Source organism: Phalacrocorax carbo, chromosome 30, assembly GCF_963921805.1.
Source record: "Phalacrocorax carbo chromosome 30, bPhaCar2.1, whole genome shotgun sequence".
Taxonomy (NCBI): domain Eukaryota; kingdom Metazoa; phylum Chordata; class Aves; order Suliformes; family Phalacrocoracidae; genus Phalacrocorax; species Phalacrocorax carbo.
The window spans coordinates 870,767-889,387 of record NC_087542.1 but is presented as its reverse complement, the minus strand read 5'-3'; the positions used below and the strand labels follow the sequence as shown (position 1 = coordinate 889,387).

Sequence of the window (18,621 nt, the reverse complement as noted above, 5' to 3'; positions counted from 1 at the left end):
TAAGGAAATTAAAGGCCCCAGGTCTTCCCAAACGAGGATCTCAGCTGGGCTCTGAACGGAATTAGGAAAATTCAGGCACCTGGTAATTTTAAGCAGGGACCAAGACATTCCTTTTTCTTGGAGGAGCCAGTCGGACGTGGTCTTTTGTTAATCACCGGGTGTTTAATTGTGAGCAGGTTAGTGACAAATTCTGCCCCGAATTTCCTGCCCTTAAAAAAAAAAAAAGGAGTGCTTTAGTTTACCTTTATCTTTCTAAAAAAAAATAAAATCAAAGCAAAAGGACCTGCAGGTTATTGGGCCTCTCGAGGGCAACACTTGCCAGGTTTTTCCAGCAGAGACTGCTGAGGGATCGCCTTTACACTTTCACAGTCCTCTAACAAAGCAAGGTAGAGCAAGACAAAAGGTGTCACATTTTTGTAGGGAGCTCAAGGCTTTGGTCCAATTCTGGATCCCATCCTTCTCTTTTTGCTTTTATTTTTCTTCCTCACATCAAGTTTTGTGCTGTTGTTTCTTATTATCTCATCGGAGAAGCTAAACGGGGATTACAAGTCACCTGTCAGATATTACTTAAAATCACCCCCAGGGGAGTCTGACAAACAAAAAAAAGGCAGTTTGGGCCTTTTATTAGCTGGCAGCAGGTTTCATTCACGGGTGCTTCCTTTTGAGCCATTAGCGCTTCTTCATGGGCTGCCTTTGAAGCAGCATCCCTAGGATATAAAGGCAGGGCTGAGTGGCTTGCTTAGATCCTGAGGCTGCGATGGAGGAATGTGGGAGTTCAGTGGGGTTTACGACTGGTTTCCCTGGAGCAGCCTTTTTCCAGGAGCTTTTATGCTTTGCAGAATCCATCCTCTAAGGGTAAGAAGTATTTGGTTATCAGGCTGCGCCTCTCAAAATGTGAAATGTTATAAAGTCTCTGTTATTTCTTGAAACCTATCCAAGCACCAGGCAGCATGCGGAGAAACTGGTTTATGGACTGGGGCCCCCCCGCAGGGCACGTGCCGCCCGCTTTGGGAGGCGTCCCTGGGACGCAGGCGCTCGCAGCGAGCCTGCCTCCGCGCCGCCTGCGTGCGCATCCTCCCTCGGGATGCCTTGGGTGGATGCTTGCAGGGAGATAAGCTCTTGCTGCATGCGAGCAGATAGGAAAGGCCTTTCCCCGAGTCAAGAAGGGGCCAGGAGAAGATGCTGCTTATAAAGTGGCAACGCCTACCTTCCTGAGCCCGGCTTAGGCACAGCTCAGGCTTGTGCTTGGGTGGGAGGTTTCGTTCCTTACAAGCGAGCAGGAGGCGCGTTACCCTTGGGCAGCTCCTTCCTCGCTCGGCTGTTGCTGAAGACCAGCCTGGGCCCTTACGTTCTGCTTTTCTGTTCTAGCAGGTACCAGTAGGTACCAAGCGTACTTTTATTCCTCCTTCCGAGCTGTTTTGTTGCCTCGCGCTAGAGCGGGGGGGTTTAGGAGCAGGAGCGGCTGTGTACGTTGCTGTTTAGAGTCAAGTGAAATGATTCCCACCCACACCTTGGGTGTTAACTTTAACACACGTGGAATACTGCAGGGTATAAGATAGAGCAGTATTATTGCGTTCTTGTTTTATTTTACTTTGAAAGCTGTCTTCCAACAGCCGCCGAGCAGCTCAGATGAGGCCGAGCGCTGGGCAGATGTGAAAAGCGAGCTCGTCTGCATGTCTTGCTGAGAGTTCACGCTGCTGCAGACAAACAGCTTTTGTTTTCTTCTTCCCTCTCCCCCCTGCCCCGGTATGTTTTGTAATATTCTTGGCTTTGTGGACGTACGGAGTCACGGTACCTCGAAGCATATGGAAGATGGGAGAGGAAGGAAACCAGGCCTATGAGCTTCTGCTCAGCCAAAACTCCCGCATCTGACAGTCGGAAAACGCTTTGCTCGGGGAATTTTTGCGTAAGACGCCGAGTTATGCTGTGCTTCCAGCCCGCCATCAGTAGGGCAGCGCAGGCGCGCCCGCAGGCGTCGCGCACCTCGGGGCGCCCGCGAAAAGCACTTGCGAAGGGAAGTCTGGAACGAACTACACCAAATACGCATGTCTAGCCATGCGGGCCCATAGCTTGTGGCTGGAATCCTTTCAGGGCACTGGCTGCTCTCCTCTATCATTTATTTTAAAAAAAGCTGTGTAGAGCTGTAATTCAAGCTTTGCTTAGGCAGCGAGTTTCAGCTACTTGGCTTCCAGGGCCTGGGAGACGGTCAGTTTTGTAGGGATCTCATAAGCAGGCTTCAAGGGAGTCGTATTTTTCAGTGTAAATCTGTTTAATAAATGAACGCGTAGACTTCCTATGCCCTTTACAAGAATGACTTAGTTAAGGGAATACTTCTCTTAGAAGAAGCGAAAGCTTTCTTGTTGCTTTGCAACGGCCTCCAAAGTGATATTTTTTCCACTAGAAATGTGCCAAAAGCTCAAGAAAGTTAGTAAAGCATCACCAAAAATGAGCAGAAGTTCAGGAATTAAAGCAACCAAAAGTAGAAAAGGCCGTTTCCTTTGTAACGGAAACCTTGAACGTAACGGGCCGGACCGTGGCCTCAATCGTTCCCGTTACCCCGCGCTTACCGATACGCAAAGGGCAAAGAGGATCCAGGCTCTGGTGGGGGAGGCAATGAAAACTGAATGGCTTTGGCTGCTCGCCAGCCTGCCTAGGCAAGGCCTTGTGTTAGGCCAGGACTAAGGCAGAACAAGCAAGGTTTGTTAGCTGTCGCCCGACCGTGTTCAAGGGACTTGGTGGGGGAAAGGCTTCGAAGGGAAGGGCTGTGCTGAACATGCCTGCTGCTTGTTTAAGGTGGGGGTGTTGTCACTTTTCCCCCTCCCTGTGACCTCACTCTTGTGGGAGCTGATTCTTGAGGAAAAAAATGCAAGACTTGCTAACGTGATTCAGCCCATTGATGAAGCAGTTGTGGCCTTAATTTCACATCCCCAGAGTGAGCTGAAATCTTCACCAAATGGGGGGGAAAAAAGCCACATTGCTGAGAGTTTTGCTTGACCAAGACGGCCCCAAAGGTGACCTCTCCAGAGGAAGTCGCGTTCCTTCGAAGGGACAGATACTCCCGTTTCTTGCTCGGGAGAGCAGCTATGTGTCAGTCCCCGATGCTCCGTTTCAAGATAAAGCTGCAGTTGTGCTGCATCTGCTTATTCTGTAGCTGGAGGCTTTTCTGAATTGGTTTTGTTTTTTTTCTTTCTAGACTTAAGCAGAAAGGCATGTTAAATGCTTTTTATGACTCTCCAGCCATAAGCTGCAGGCATCTGCCATGAAACCAAATGGAGACACGGGGGGAAGTGGGTTTTTCAGAAATAATCCCTATAAAAGCAAAGGCTGAGGCACGTGGAGCTTGAGCGCCTGTGAAGTTCCCTGCCTTTCCAGCGAGCGCCAGCTAAACCAGGAGACTTCATCTTGCTGGGTGCCAGCCAAGATCGGAGGAGTTCAGAGCAAGGCGGCGTGCAGCCCTCTTGCAAAGGGAGACGGAGCCGAGGGCTGCCTGCGTGGGGTTCGCAGGAAGGGAATTTCCACCCGGCTTTGTTTTTATTGACAAGAGCGCAAAGCGCCAGATGGAATTCTCTTTGGGTGAAGATGCGGCTGAGTCCAGCTTCCCAAACACAGCATCCCGACTTGATTTTAACCTCGCTGTGGCTTCTAATAACGGGACGTCGTTCAGAGGCCAAGCTGAACTGCCGCTTCTGCCTTCGGTATTGCTTGTCTCTGTGTCGGATAATCTCCTTCTTCCTGTGTGAATTAGGAGGAGCAGCAGCAGCAGAGGGGCCCCTAGACCATCCCGACTCCAAACAAAACACCACTGCAAATAACCCTCTCTTCCCTCCCCTACCCTGTTTTCCCTCCACTGCTGCAGAACAAATGTTTTCATCTTGGAGAGTGCTGGAGTAGCCAGTGACTGTGCAGAAGGAAGTTAGCCCACCAAAACCCGTTTCCAGGCTAGTTACCTGGGGAAGGTAAGAGTGGTGTTTTGCCACGACCCGGAGGCATTGGAGGGAATATCCCGGCCATTCTTTCTCGGCTGGCTTTTTTTTCCCTGTCTAACAAGGCAAAGGTGACAAGATCCAAGGCTGTGTTTTGCCTCAGTGGTCTCCCCGCTTCAATTTATGGTGGTGTCAGCAACAGGGAAATGCCTTGATTCTAAGTGTCCAAACGCAGCCAGAGCAAACCTCGGGAAGGTGAAAGGGGGAGAGGAATTTTCCAGGTTCTTTGTGATTTGTGCTGGAGCAATTGATTGTAAATGGTTGCGAACTTGCTGGAGGGAAAGAAAATTCCTGCTGTAGGCAAGGCTGCAGTGGGCACGGATTTCTTCCCCACCTCTTTGTTGAAGTGTTCTTTGATGCTGTAGGCTTGCGAACAACAGCTCCGCTCCACCTCGGAGTTGGCTGCGTGTCAGCGGCAGTGGGTGTTATGAAATTCCTGCATTTTTAATGCTGATGTAGATGCCGCTTTCCATCGAAAGATTTGGCCGTTAGCTGAAGCTGTAAGAACCGTGTTGGCGTTTCGTTGCGCTCGAGGGAGTGCTCCTCGCTGAGGGTCTGGGAATCTCGGGGCCAGTTGGGACTTGGGAGGTATTAATTTGAGCAACTGGTTCTCTGCAGAGATCTGCTGGGGGGGGGAGACGGTGACATGCCTCCTTCCAGAAGGTTTTTAGCATTCCTGGGATTCCAGGAGAGGGGTCTCAGCATAAAAAAAAAAAGCCCTTCGGGTTGTCATCCCTGGGAACAGTCACAGCTATGAGGCTTAAAGAAAAATATTGGCTTTAGGCTCGTTTGAAAATGCAAAATCTACTAAAACAATTAACTTTGCTTTGAAAAAAACAGAAGTGTAATAAAGGGGAGGCAAACATCTGTTGTCTTTGGAAAGGTTTCTCTACCACTTCTCTGCTGGGCACCAGAATGCGATCAGATCTGCCGGCTGCGTCGAGATCGGGTTACGCAGCGACTCTGCTTGAGCAGCCTCTCTGCCTGGGGGGGAGCGACGCTGCACAACACCCTCCGAGCCCCTTCTGAGCCGGTGGAGACAGGAAAACCCATGGAGCGGTTGGAGGGGAAGCGGGGGAAGCGGAGGGGCTGGACACGATGGGTATCTGGTCTCCTTGATCTTGGCTGCCTTCAGCGTCCCGTACTGACTCCCAGAAGCATCGCTGTTGAACGACACCTGAGCCGAGTCTTTAAGAAATCATTTGCATTGGCTGCAGAAGCGGAGGTGAGGTTTCTGGGTGCAACGAGACTCGGTTTTGGCAGGTAGCACCCTGACAGGGCGAGGCAGTGCAGGGCCCAAACTTGTGTTTCGGCGTTAGGGTCACAAACTAAATGGGTTTGGTTCCTTCTAACACTCCCCAGACCTGAAAAGAACCAGGCTCCCAAACTTTTGTTATGAAGAGAAGTAAAGTTAGGAGGTTTTTTCCTAGACAAAGGGACTAGAAAAATTGCTGTTATTAAGGTCAGGACTTTGAAACCTGAAATATTCCCTCACCTCCATAGGCAAGGAGGTGCCGTCTGTGACAGGCTTACGCAAGCCCTGGCCTGAGCCGGTCTGACGCTTCTCCTATCCCCCTTTGTCCCTGTGTCTGGGGACTGAGTTGCAAAAGCGCTTCTGACCCTTTGTCCACGCCGGGTGCTCCCAACTCGCTGGCTCTGTCTGACGTGCTGAGCTATTGTGATGGGCTGTTGACACTTGAGTTGAAACCAGTTATGCTGGGCTGTTTTCCTGATTGTTCTGGGTGTTTCTTTATGAAAACATCGCCTCCAAAGCACTCGCTGAGCGCCAGTTTGAAACCTTAAAGGAATGAGTAAATTAAAAGTATTTTTAGACTGCTGCCACCCCAAACTGCACAGCTGCAGAGCACGTGTGGCTTGGTAACTGCCCGGAGCCTATCGAAGCCAGCGTTGCTGCCAAATGCTTGCCCTGACCTGGGTTCTGCTTCTTGTCCACCGGCGTGAGGAGTTGGGTCTGCGACGGAAGCCTATCGCTGGCAGCACAAGTGCTGGAGCGGATTAAGGGGGGTGGTCGGGGTCTTGTTGCAGCTTGGACTTGGGTCTCTTCGGTCGTAAGCTAATAATGTCACCAAAAGGCTAATAAATGCCTCGTGGGAAGTGAAGGATACGCTCTGTGGCACTTGAGTAAGGCGCTTCAAATCTGAAGTGGCTTTGCATAACTAATATTGGTGTAAATCCGCCCAGCTGCGGTAAGGACTTGGGGCTCTCCGCGTTAGGAGCGGACTTCTTGGTAACCTGGTGGCTCTCTGCTATGAGAAGACGAGCTTGTTAAACTATAGATTTATTGGGTTTTTTTTAATTTCCGAGGACTCTGGGATACCTGTTGATACAACTTTTTCCTTCTAAAAATGCCCACGGAAACCTCGCGAAAGGCCCCTGTGCCTGGTACCGTCTCGTGGGTGGCTGCGTCGGTCTGAAGGCGCAGAATTTGGAAGCGGTGGCAAGGATGGGCTCTTCCTGAGTTGTTGTTTTCCCCCTCGTGAGCTTCTGGCGTGATCTTGGCCTTTGGAGGCTGCGGGATGTAGGGGCTGAGTTTGGGGAGCCTGGCGCAGTTTTCAGTTCTTTCAGGACTCGGTAGTTGCCCCTCTGAGCCTGTCCTATTCCTCCACCTCTTCTTCTGCCAGCGTCACTCCTGCTCTGCTTCCATTTATCGCTGCCCTGCTCTGTTAATGTGTCCTTGGATCGCCGGCCCTATCTCTTTCCCCTTTGTGCTGGGCTCTCTTTGTAAGTCTCCTGCCTATTTTACGGAACATTACTTGGCTCTGCCAAGCTCTACCGTGTATCTGACTGGCAGCAGATTAGGGTTGAGCTTGGTGATAACATTGTTCCTGGGGGAACAGATGATGGTTGGAGGAGGGTGGGAGAATAGGAAATTGGAGTCGAATGGAAATTGCTGGGGCCTTTGCAAGAGCAGCGGGCATAAATCAAAATGAATGGATGTTGCAAACTCTGTGGTTGGGGTTGTTTTTTTTTTTCCTTCATAATTTACACAGCTTTTGCTTGTTAGCACCGAGTGCGCTGTTGGTGTTTGTGCAGCACTGAGCAGGTAAGATAATGTCAGATGTGCCAAGGACTAGCTAGACTGATATACCAGAAGCGAGAGCTCTTTCTAGCAGTGACACACGCTTCTACCAAGTTACTGACTAGAAAGGGTTTCCCTGGCGTGCCTCAGTTTCCCTTGTGTCTCACGACATCTCCTTCTCCCTGATTCTTACCCATTTCAAGACTTTTTTTTTTTGTGTCGCACTGGATGCGCGGGGCCGCATCCTGACCGCCTGAGATGCGGGCGCTGTAGTTTGTAGGCTAAGAAAAAGAGCCTTCTGGTGCCAGGGCAAGGCACCTCCTCCACCACCAGACCACACCTGGTCGTTCAGAAGATCCGCTCCCCTCCTGGGGTGGGACAAAGCTCTGGGGCAGCAGAGCTAGAGCCCTCGCCACGGGGAGAGCGGGTGCGTTGTTGGGAGCGGAGGGTGCCGGTTCCCACAGGGCAACACCTTGCCGGCAGGAGCGGTCCACGAGGGCGATGCTGGCGGATCGGAGCTAACTCGTTCCAGCCAGAACCGGAGATGCTTGGAAAGTGGCTTTGGCCACCATGGAGGCGGTAAGGACTCGGGTTACAGCTCCTGGAAGGACCCGCCTAGGGGAGGACCCAAGGAGGGATGGGCTCATCGGAGCTTTTGCAAACTTGCCTCCCAGGAGCCAGTGTTTCACAGAGGTCTGTGATGGGCTCTGGGGCTGTAACGCTTGCCTGAAACTTTCCTGTAAGGTACTTGCCTTGTTTTGGTTTTTTTTTTTTTTCCTTCTTGCTTGGAAAGCACCTCTGCCCTCCAGCGATGGGGATCTCCTTGCTGGATAGCTGCCCTGGTTTCCTGTGGTGGGGAGACCAATGCTAAACGTCAAGTCTGGATGCGGTGGTTGTGCTTTCAGGTAAGCACGTTATTCTTTGGAGTAAAGGCTTGTACTGTTTCTGGCTTAGAAAATATAGCAGTGGCTTGAATGTTCGGTCACAGAAATCCGTGTGCAGCGGACGTGGTGAAACAGGTCAGATTTGAGCATTTATAGATCCATTGTTCTGTCTTGGTCGACGCTGATCGTGGTCATTAGTGGGAGCACAAATTCAGCCGTTCATCCCCGTGCACTTCCACGCGACGCCGGCCGTCGGTTTGCTCACAAGTGTTGCATGTCTTCCCAGAGCTCAAAGAGCTGACTAGCGTTTTCCACTTTTGCAAGCAAGAGGAATTGGAGGAGGGAGGATGCTTACACCTCTGCTTTCTGCGTAAAAGGATTCTGAACTTACGGTGAACCTCAGGCATTAATTAACTGAGGAAGAAGGGAGACAGCATATGCCTAGGGATAACGCTGGCGAGGAGGAAAGATGTGTTCTGCCCTCATTTTATGCGGTGATTCTTACCAAACTGCAAAAGCTGCGCTTGATTTCAAGGGGGAGAGGCTTGAGCGGAGCTGGAGGTAGCGTGATTAGAGAAGAGTCTGTGTTTGCCTATTGCTCAAGGAGAGGGGCCGCTGAATCGTTGCAGCATGTAACCAGAGTCTTGTTTTGCAGAGTAAACAATGCTGGTGAGAGGGGGAAAAAAAAAAATCTTGTAAGATCCTGCTGAGGAGTGTAAGGCCATGGAAGGGGGTTGCTCGGACACTGAACAATAGACTCATCCAGCTCCTTTGTGCATCATGGCACCAGCCTGACTTTCCGTCTGCTCGCTGCCGCGGGCAGGGTGTTTCTGCCTGTTAAATTGTGATTTGTGGGGGTGTCTGCCCTTGATGCCAAGCTCCAAGGTCAGTTTGCTAATTGCAGTGTAGCAGGGAAGCGGCACAGGAGCTGCCGGGACCAGCCACAAGCATTAACCTGTCAGTCCCTCCCGGCCCCCACCCAGCTCCCGGTATTGCACAGATTTCTTTGTAACCTCGGCGCGTTTCAGAGGGATTTGCAACTCTCAAACTTTTCCCAGTGCTCAAACTGGGTCTTGCCTAAAGCAGCATTTCGGATGTTGTCATTAGGATTAACGCTGAGGGACGGTTTCTTGAGATTTGAGTATTATACGTGCAGAACACTGCTCCTTTGTGGGTTTCCGCAGCTCTGATCCCCTCCCCCAGTAAAGACGCCGTTGACCCAGCGCTTGTATAATGCTTTGGGAAAAGTTGACAGTTTGCTTGTGAGCGTGCAGCCTTACCGGGGAAGTTTATGGGGCCAGTCGTAGCTGTGGAACCTTTAATGTTCGCAAGAAAAAAAGACCGGTCTCCATAATTTACTGGCAATTTGGAAGCTAGCCTTACCCAGATTTAATTTGTCTTGGTGTCAGCTCAAAAAATTACTGAGAATAAGACCTCGATCCATCAACACGTTATTTCACTGTAGTATTTTAATGGCTTTTAAAAATTAGAGCGTAGTGTGGGCTGTCTCTGTGCGCAGGCAAGTTTCTGGGCATCCACATGCATAACCTGAAAAAGGTGAAGTGAGTTATCTAGCTTCGGCAGCAATTTCCTTTTTGATTTGGGATTAAAGCTTTCAAAAAATGTTTAGAGGAAAGTGTTTTGCATAAGAACGGCTTAGCCTTGGGTTTGGTGCCTCCCCAGATACACCCTACGCAGGTGCTCGGCTACCCACCTGTGATTCACAGCGGTTGTGTTCGTCCTGTTCCTAGGCTCTCCTCCCTTCCTCCTCCTTCCATCGCTTTCTGCTGTTCAAGCCAAAAATGCTCCCCAGTTACCTGCCGGGTCACCACACGGTACCTCTGCAGAACCCACTCGGCTGCTTTCATCGCCTGTGTTTGGACACACGACTCTCCTGAACGGCTCTACTACGGCTTGAGATCTACAAACATCCCGTGACCTAAAAAGAGAGGAAAGATGGACTTGTTTTATCGTACTAGCCCGTGACTCCATCCCCTGGGGCAGGTTGAGTCCTCCTTTGCCTCCTTTTCCTTTTTTCCCCCCCCAACCAATATTTGTAAAAAATAATATTTCCCTATTCAGCAGGTTTGAAAGGTCAGTTGTATAGCTGTCTTTACCACGAGGCGAGAAAGCCAGATGCTGAAGCGGGCTGATACAGAGCCCATTTGACAGCAAAGATGAGAAGTTCAGCTGCAGGTAAGATAGGGTTGCCCAGCTCAGCCATCTTGTTTGCGCGACTCGGCGCGGGTGCGGCGCAGGTGATAATCACTGGCCTGCCCACAATAACCTCGCCTCCGCGTTCCTACGGCAGCCGCGCTGAGGCGTCCTGGGAAACGGAGCCGTCGCCGCCTGGAGAGCGGAGGAAGGTGCGACTCATTAGGGCCCCTGAGCCGTGCGTTGGTTTCGGGGTGATTAAAGTGAATTGTGAGTCGGGAGCTTTGGGTTTTCTCGGCGTCGGGAGAGGACGGCGCTCTCGCCGCGTGGTCTGAGTTAAGCTTTCTCTGAAATGAGGGTGATGGTTGAGCTCATGTGAGGACAGGGAGAACCGGTGACTTCATGTGCAGAACACACCAGGGTAAGGGGAAAAAGTGTGTCATTTTTCAGCGCCTCCGTGCCGCAAGGAAGGAGGCTCCAAACTGGGTTTGCCCATCCCGGCAGGGACTGCAGCCAGCCCTGACTTGAGATTTCCAAGCTCTTGGTCAGGAAAGGAACATGAACATCTGCTGCAGGGTATAATGATAGGGCTGCTTCGCCTCCCTTCGGTTTGTTCATGGTGCTGTATGGTTTCTTGTTCTTTTTTTTTTTTTTTTTTCCTGGACGAGTAACACAAGCATCAATTACCGGTTTTAAATCCTGACTCTGTAAGGTAAAACATCCTTTAACTTAACCTGCTGCTTCACGCTTGGCTCTCCGCAGGAGAGGAAGTTAATTACCAGAAAAGCTTTCAAAATTAAGACTTAATGTTATCATCCAGACTTGTCTGGTCTTGCCCCCAGCAGTGCCCAGGCCATCAAAGAAATGTGAAAAGTCCTTCTTGAGACTTAAACGTCTTTTTTCCTATCGAGTTTTTTTTCCACTGAATTTAATGAGTTCTGAATTGCAGCCTTGTTCCAGAGCTGGAAGGGAAGAAGGGAGCTGCTTTCTGCACAGGTGACTTACCAGTTGGTGCTCTGGGTGCCGACCCACACGCTGCTGTGCAGCCTAGAAGCGCGGCAGGGGTTGCAGAGGATCCAGCTCTTCCAGAAACCCGGCCCCGTGGTTGTGCGTGCTGGCTTCTTGCTACTGTTTGCTTTTTCTGGGCCGAGGAGTTTGTTTCTGCCCAGCTCTCTGTGCTCTTTGCCTCTTGGCAAGGTTCGGGAAGTACTCACCTGTTTTGGAAGGATTGGCAAGCGCTGTGCGTTACATTAGCCTTTAAGCGATAAATCTACCCAGGAAAGATGAGATCTCTGTTCTCGCTGAACCAGAAGCGGCAGTCCTGGGGACTGCAACAGCTGCAGAGGCTCATCGCCTTCATCTGTGCTGTTTAGAGATTGACCGATAAACCTCCTTTGCTGCTGCTTTGTTTTTACATTTGTGAAGGAGGCCATCTGGGATAACACAAATAGTTTTGTCTGTCGTCCCCACGAAGCTGCGTGGGCCAGACAGGGAGAACCTCTTATCAGATCTGGCAAACCTTATCTCCTCCCTTGAACGGTCAAGTTTCTGCTGCTCCCTCAGTATGGCCTTGAGGACAGATGAGGGCTCAGCCTGCGAGATGTGTAGCTCTGTGATGAACACAGAAGCAGTTTCCAGTTGCTCGTGTGGTTGTTTCTGTGTGTTTCAAGCTCCTCCTCACCTCTGTCTGTGGTAAAGCTATTAAAACGCTCAGCATCTCACAAGCTTGCCACAGTTGTGTGCGTGTGTGTCTGGGCACAACAAGCTAAAGATGCTCTCATCCCTCTCTAGGACAGCAGCGATGAAGCCCTGTTTTTACAATGAGTCTGTGGAGTTCTTCTACAACAACAGCCGCAAAGAGCTGACCAAGCACTGGAGGACGAAGGATGTCCTGGTGGTTGCCCTGGGCCTGACAGTGAGTGTCATTGTGCTCCTGACCAACCTGCTGGTCATCACCGCTATCATCATCAACCGGCGTTTCCACTACCCCATCTACTACCTGCTGGGGAACTTGGCAGCCGCCGACCTCTTTGCTGGCATCGCGTACATGTTTCTCATGTTCCACACGGGGCCCAGGACAGCAGAGCTCTCCGTGAAGACCTGGTTCATCCGCCAGAGCCTCCTGGACACCAGCTTGACCGCCTCTGTGGTGAACCTGCTCGCAATCGCTGTCGAAAGGCACCAGACTGTTTTCACTATGCAGTTACACAGCAAAATGTCCAACCAGCGTGTGATGATCCTAATCTTCTGTATTTGGGTCACGGCCTTGCTCCTGGGGCTCATCCCATCCTATGGCTGGCACTGCCTCTGTGACCTGGAGAAGTGCTCCAGCATGGCTCCGCTCTACAGCAGGAGCTACCTGACCTTCTGGGCCATCTCCAACCTGGTCATCTTCCTCATCATGGTGGTTGTCTACACGCACATCTTCATCTATGTCAAAAGGAAGATGACGCGGATGTCCAAGCACACTAGCTTCCACCCCCGCTACAAGGAGACCATGATCAGCCTTGTCAAGACGGTCACTATTATCCTAAGTAAGTCAGTCGAAGCGATGCTTTGGTCCTCCGTCGTGGGTTGTGCGGGGCTGGAGAGGTGAACGTGCTCGGGCCAGCGGGGAGTGTTGGGAAGTGAGTGTCTGCTTCCCTGGTCTCCAAAGGTGATGGTTTGGGGTGGCTGCTGAGGAACTTGACGGTTTCAAGACTCTGCGTGAGTTGTGTGAGCTGTAACGGGAGCAACCTGGCAGGCAGGGGGGAGGGCAAGCTCCTGAACCTCTTCCCCTCTGACGTGGCTGCTCCTCTGGTTAGCAGGGACAAGAAGGACCTTTACTAATGTGACTTGGTAATACCTGGCTGCTCTAAGTGCAGGTGCTTTGGGCAAAGAGGCTTTTTTATGTGCTCAACTCTAGTCTGCTTCCTCTGTAGAAGGGTAGCATGGAATGAGGAGCGATAATCAGGCCTTAATCAAGAAGCAGCACTCAGTGCATCCTTTATTAAAGGATGGAGAGAGGTTTGGGACAGACTTTACAAGGTGATGGGGAAAGAACAATGTAATTGCACCCGAATTCCTTGCTGTTCACTGGAAGAAAGCACTGAACTCTGTTCAGACTCTTTTGAGCAGCTCAGTACCAGGTGTCGATCTGCGCGGGTAAATATATCCCTGAACTCTCCGCTCTTAGTTGGAGCTGCTCTCCATGAGCACGGGATCTCCAGCAGAGTGCTAACTGCCTGTCAGTCTGTCCGCATCTGCAGTCTGTAGCGCAAATAGGTGCAGACCAGTGACTGGAAGTGGTTGGCACTGAGGCTCTGCCTCTCCCGGGTGTTTAACTTCATTCAGACACCGTTATGCCCAGTGCTGCGCATCCGACAGCGGAGCTGGTGCGTGCGTCGTGCTTTCAACCGCCTGACACTCCGTGGTTTCTTTAATCTGCTTTTGTCTCGCGGTTTAATAGCCTAACAACCTTTCTTTAAAGTGAGGTAAACGGATGCGCTCAGACCTTCTGCAGCCCCGCTCCACTCCGGGCGTCTGGTCACAACCCCTTCCTTGCAAATCTTTCCTGATAAGCGCAGAATTTGTTCTGTCAGGGAAACCCTGTAGCTGCAAACAAAGACTACTCCCTTGCAAACTCCCGCTGGCGGAGCGGGCTCCTCTGCAGGGGAGGGGAGCGGGGAGAGGGGGCTCTCAGGCTGCTTGGTGTGTCCCTGCTCCGGGGCATGCTGCCTTGCAGGGTCCTGTTGCAACTTGTGAGCATTGAAACTGGAGTTTTCAGCCTGTTCTTGCCTTTCCTGTGAGGTCTGTTGTTTGCTTTTTTTTTCCTGCCTCGCAATCTCTTCATCTCTTGTGCGCAGCTGCGAGTTCATTACTGCCTTGGAGCTGATCAGATGCAGCACAGAGGGTCAGCGGGGCTGAAGAATAATTTACTTCATGTATTTTGCACAGTCTGCAGTGGAGAGAAAAAGCTGTTTTGTTCCCCCTTTCCTTCCAAAACAGCATCAGAGGGTCACCCTGTGGTGTCAGCAGGGCTCCTTAATTTTAAGGGACTTCACAACATCAACTGGAAGAGGGTCGGTGGGATGGGGACACTGGCTAGGAAGGAAAATACAGTTCACGCTTGGTGCATCGCCTTGTTTTGGGAGATCCCGTTCCTCTTGGTGTCGCCCCTCCTGGCTTGGCCAGACCTGCCTTTTGTCTTCTGCCTTGAGTGAGGAAAAAATCTTGGGTCAGAGGAGGCTCAGAAGAGCTGCTGTGGTTTCCCAGGGAATTGGGACTGTGTGGATGCAGAGCGGGGAGGAACCTAATGTGGGAAGTTGAGGGAGGCTCAGGAGTTCATCAGGTCTTTGGGACTTTTGTAACCCTCTTTTTTTCCCCCTTCTTCTGCGGGACAGTGTCGCAGAGAAGCCGCAGCCAGTTCTGTACAGGTCCCTTGCACGGGAGGGAACCAGGGAGGGAATTGCTCAACTCGGGGGAAAATACCTTACTGTTTGGACTCAGTTTACAGAAAGCTGAGACTGCAGAGGGGTTTTTTTTCCCCTCCCTGTGAAAGCCCTGGTGTAATTCCTTTTCCACCCTTGTTCTCGCACCTTCTGCAAACTTGGACTTTGCACAGAGGAATATTTTGCGCCTTATGCATCAGAGGGTGTAGCCAGTGGTGAGTGTGCGAGGAAGTCGAGGGTGCGGTAGGAGCTGTCTATGTGCCACTTCACTGCAAGGCAAGGTAGCTGTGGCTGATAATCCTGCAGGTCCTGGGCATGAAGAACAGGTCTAGGAGCTGACCTGGAAACCAATAATAATAGGTCCAAGGCACGTCTGGAAACCAGTAGTAAATTTTCCCCACAGGCCAGCTGAGTGACACGGGATGTCAGGATGACCAAACCACAGGGCAGAGTCGTCGGTGACCATGCTGTGTTAGATTACTGAGTTCAGGCTTCTTTCTGAACACTTTAGCTTCCATTAAGGAGCAAGGAAATCATCCGGATTTGCAGGCAAAGGCCCAAGACTTTTTAGGTACCGCTTTTAGTCTTTCCCCCCTCTCATCTTTAATATTCCTCTGGCTTTACTTTGGCTGCTGGGAGCCGGTCTCTAGGGAATCTGGCTTGCCTTGTGGATGCTGAAAACCCGGCCTAAAAAAAATTACATCAGTAAACAAGGAGGTCCCTTTCCTGCAGGCTCACTCAAGACAGAAATATTGGACCGACCTTCCTGGCAGCCAGGAACCTCTCTTATATATTTGCTAAATTTAAAGGGGGCAAAGTCATGTCTGAAAGTGCAGGGAAGGCTGCCTGGCCCAGATGGGGTGGCTGCTGTGCTGACCTTCTGGGAGCATGATTCACTTAAATAAAAAGGCTTACATGATGCAGTGGCCTGAAATCAGCAGGGAACACTCCCAGAAACCCAGGAGATCCCTCCCATGTGGTCCTTTGACTTTTGACTGGTGCAAGTTTTACTTGGGCAGCTTGAAATTCAGCCTCTTGGTTTTGGTGCGGCTCCTCTAGCTGTTGTTCTTTGCTGACAGATGTTTTTCAGTAAAGGGTGTAGTTGCAAAGTTTCCAGCAAGTCTTGTTCTCTTCCACCCTTTCCCAGAAGGCACACAGCAGGGTGCCGCTCCCGTGCTTTAAGGTACAACCTTATGCACGACCTCTAGGAGCACTGATAGGCGAGGGCTCCCTTTAAATCAGCCTTAAAATCGTGACTGTAAAAAGGGCTTTCAGGAGCCGCAGGCACCTCCCACTCCGTCAGGCAAACAGCAATTATCCTTTTGCCAAAGAGCTTTGCAGGTGGTGGCAAGAACATGGTATCAGCCCGAGTGAATCAGTGGTGGAGCCTGTCCAGCTCAGCCCCGGTGCTGGCCAGCCCACGGCTTGGCTATTTTCTACTCGGCGTGTGAGACTTCACGGGGCTGCCCCAAGTGTTGGCCAGGACCCTTCTACGCTCACGCTGTTAATTAAGCTCCCGTTAATTGTGTGGACAGTGGAGGTTATTTCATTCATGATGTGTTACTCTGGCTCTCCCCTCGTTTTACGGCCTGCTCCCCTTCTCGGAGGGAGTGGCACATAAATGGGGAATACAGAGACTTGGTCTGTAAATGTGACGATGGGGACGAGGGGAGGTAAGTGAAAGTACTTGGAAGTCTTGTTCCGCATGAGTGGGGTGGGGAAAGGGGGGGAAACCCCAATGCCTCCATTTTTAGTATTGGTTGGTTGAATCCTTGGTCTCCCTCCAAAGCAAAAACGGTGAAACTAGTTCCCCCCTCCAACCTTTTTCCACAAGATAAACCACCGGTGATTCCATTGAGCATCTTTAGGGTGAGTGACTGGGCAGGGCCAGGAACCTGGTGGGTTTTTCTCCCCTCTAACAGGGGTTCTTCTCTCCCCAGGTGCTTTTGTCATCTGCTGGACCCCAGGACAAGTTGTGCTCCTCCTCGACGGCTTGGGCTGCAAGAGCTGCAATGTTCTAGCGGTGGAGAAATACGTCCTCTTGCTGGCAGAGATCAACTCGTTGATAAACGCTATTGTCTACTCTTACAGGGACAACGAGATGCGTAGCACCTTCCGGAGGATCCTCTGCTTTGTCTGTTACAGGAATTCCAAATACACCCCCACGGTGGTGAAGTTAAACACCACGGACCGCGGAACACCCTCCCAGAATGGGCACTTCACTGTGGATTCCTCGATTTAGCCCTCGATCGGCGAGAGCAGCGCGGCGCCCAACAGCGGCCGCTTGCCGAGCAGAGGAGCGGAGGCTGAGAGCCACCTGCTTCTAAAGCAGCAGAGACTTCTTTTATGTGCTCAAGCATAAATCTTTCTATAGAATACTTGTCGTCGATAAAGGACAAGCTGCTTTTAAGGAACCGCTGGATGGTGCGTTACTTAGGACGAACATACTTTGAGTAGCGTTCTTATTAAAGACTGCTGTTTCTAACGCGAAGTTGATTTAATTTAGCAGCATCTAGAAGTATGCTATGTGCAACAGGAATCTCCCGTGATCTCTCAAGGAGCAAAGAATTTTCTTGGTACTTCAGTATTACTGCCTTCAGAAATAGTCGTTCCAGCGGCAGCGTGCTCCAAAGAGCCAAAGCTCTTCAGCTTTTACGCGTTGCTTCCTAAACAGAGCTGCTTAGTGTTTCCCCAGAGAGTCTTATTCAGGTTGTGTTCCACCCACTTCAGAAATCATCCTCTTAAGGCCTCTTCTGAGAGGAATCTGTTTGAATTGCTTCCTGAGAAGCAGATTCCTGCTTTTCCTAAGTGTCTCTTACTGAATTTCAAAGTATTCTGGGCTTTTGGAGGATGTCTTAGGAGCACCTAATTCCTTCCTAAAATGGAGAGTGGTGCCGTAACTAACTGCAGTTGTGTTTGTGTTCTGCTAAGTGATACCATGTGGCATTCACAAGTTCATTGCCTATTCATAAATGTGGAGTGAGTCATGTTCCCATTAAACCATCTTTCTACTCGCTGAAACCCCTCTGGGACAGGTTTAGGTTAGATTCCAAGGCAATCAGTGTTTTGCCTTAGGCTTTAATGTGCAGTTTGTACCTCTAATACTCAACTGCTCAAATAACGCGTTAACAGTCTGTTCAAATGGAGCCTTTCGGCAAAGCACCATAAGAAATTAGCGATAATTAATTACTATTTCTGCACGTAGGGTCTAGTTTTCTGAGTAAGCCCGTTTTTGCTGCATCTGACATGCAATCGTTGCTCTCGAGGCCACGGCTGGAGGGCAGAGGCTCTGCTGGCGGAAGAATATTCGTGGCCGAGAAGCCATAAATATTTCTCCAGGCTTCCTTCACTTTAAAGTTAAAGTCTAACCGTGTGAATGTGCCTGTGACGGTCCAAAATCCAGAGTCATTTTTTTTTTTTACCATGGGCTTCTGTGAGAGCAGAGAGAGGCTAACAGAGGCAGGCTTTGGAATATTGTCTAAATTTATAATTTCATGTGGGTGTTTTTTTTAATAGAACAGCTCTGTTCTGCCAGACGATCAGCTCCCTGACTGATCACCCTCAGCTGGCTTTGCAGAGAAGACAACTTACTGGAGCCATCGTTACCCAAATGTGTGCGTACGGACTTTTTATCGCAGAACATGGTCAGGGAATGACAGTGTTAAGGTGACAGTCCCCTGGACTGACTAAGCCAGTCTTGGAATACGGTTCCCATCTCTGTGTCCCAGAGACTTTTTGAATAAATATTTTGTCCTGGGTTTTAGAAAAGACACGACTTGGAATTTTTCCCCTCTCTCCCCACTCGGAAGCCCTGGTCAGGAGGGCTCCAGCCCTGGACTGAAGCTCCAGTCGCGTGTTGGGGTGCCGGGAGGGGTGCTGGCTTGTCGGGCTTGCATCCACTGTGACTTGCTGTGCGCCGGCCCTGCTGCTGATCTGCCTCCTGGTGGGTCGTGAGGGTGGCTCGCAGGATGGCGCGTGCGGGTCCGGAGGGGGTTACAACCTCCTGAAAGACCGTGGAGAGAACCGGAGGGAGTGATTTTTCAGCCGGCCACCAGCAGCCAGAGCAGGGGGTAAGACTACAGCCTTGGGCCGTCGCTCGCAAAGGTGTGACTTGGCTGGTTTGGGGAAGT

General features: G+C 50.8%; 1 protein-coding gene across 6 annotated transcripts; it reads left to right on the top strand.

The window, feature by feature from the left end:
- The first annotated feature begins 800 nt into the window (after positions 1-800).
- Positions 801-18,249, top strand: LPAR2 (lysophosphatidic acid receptor 2). 6 transcript variants are annotated; one of them, XM_064475634.1, is made up of 5 exons: positions 7,347-7,928; positions 9,659-9,911; positions 9,993-10,103; positions 11,853-12,595; positions 16,432-18,249. In XM_064475634.1, the coding sequence occupies exons 4-5, from the start codon at positions 11,863-11,865 to the stop codon at positions 16,731-16,733; spliced, it is 1,035 nt and encodes a 344-aa protein (XP_064331704.1). In that variant the 5' UTR covers positions 7,347-7,928; positions 9,659-9,911; positions 9,993-10,103; positions 11,853-11,862; the 3' UTR covers positions 16,734-18,249. The 6 variants fall into 6 exon arrangements, with proteins under 6 accessions (XP_064293163.1, XP_064293162.1, XP_064293164.1 ...); XM_064437091.1 differs by having other exon boundaries at positions 9,990-10,103; XM_064437093.1 differs by lacking the exons at positions 7,347-7,928; positions 9,659-9,911; positions 9,993-10,103 and adding an exon at positions 801-855.
- The last annotated feature ends 372 nt before the right edge of the window (positions 18,250-18,621 follow it).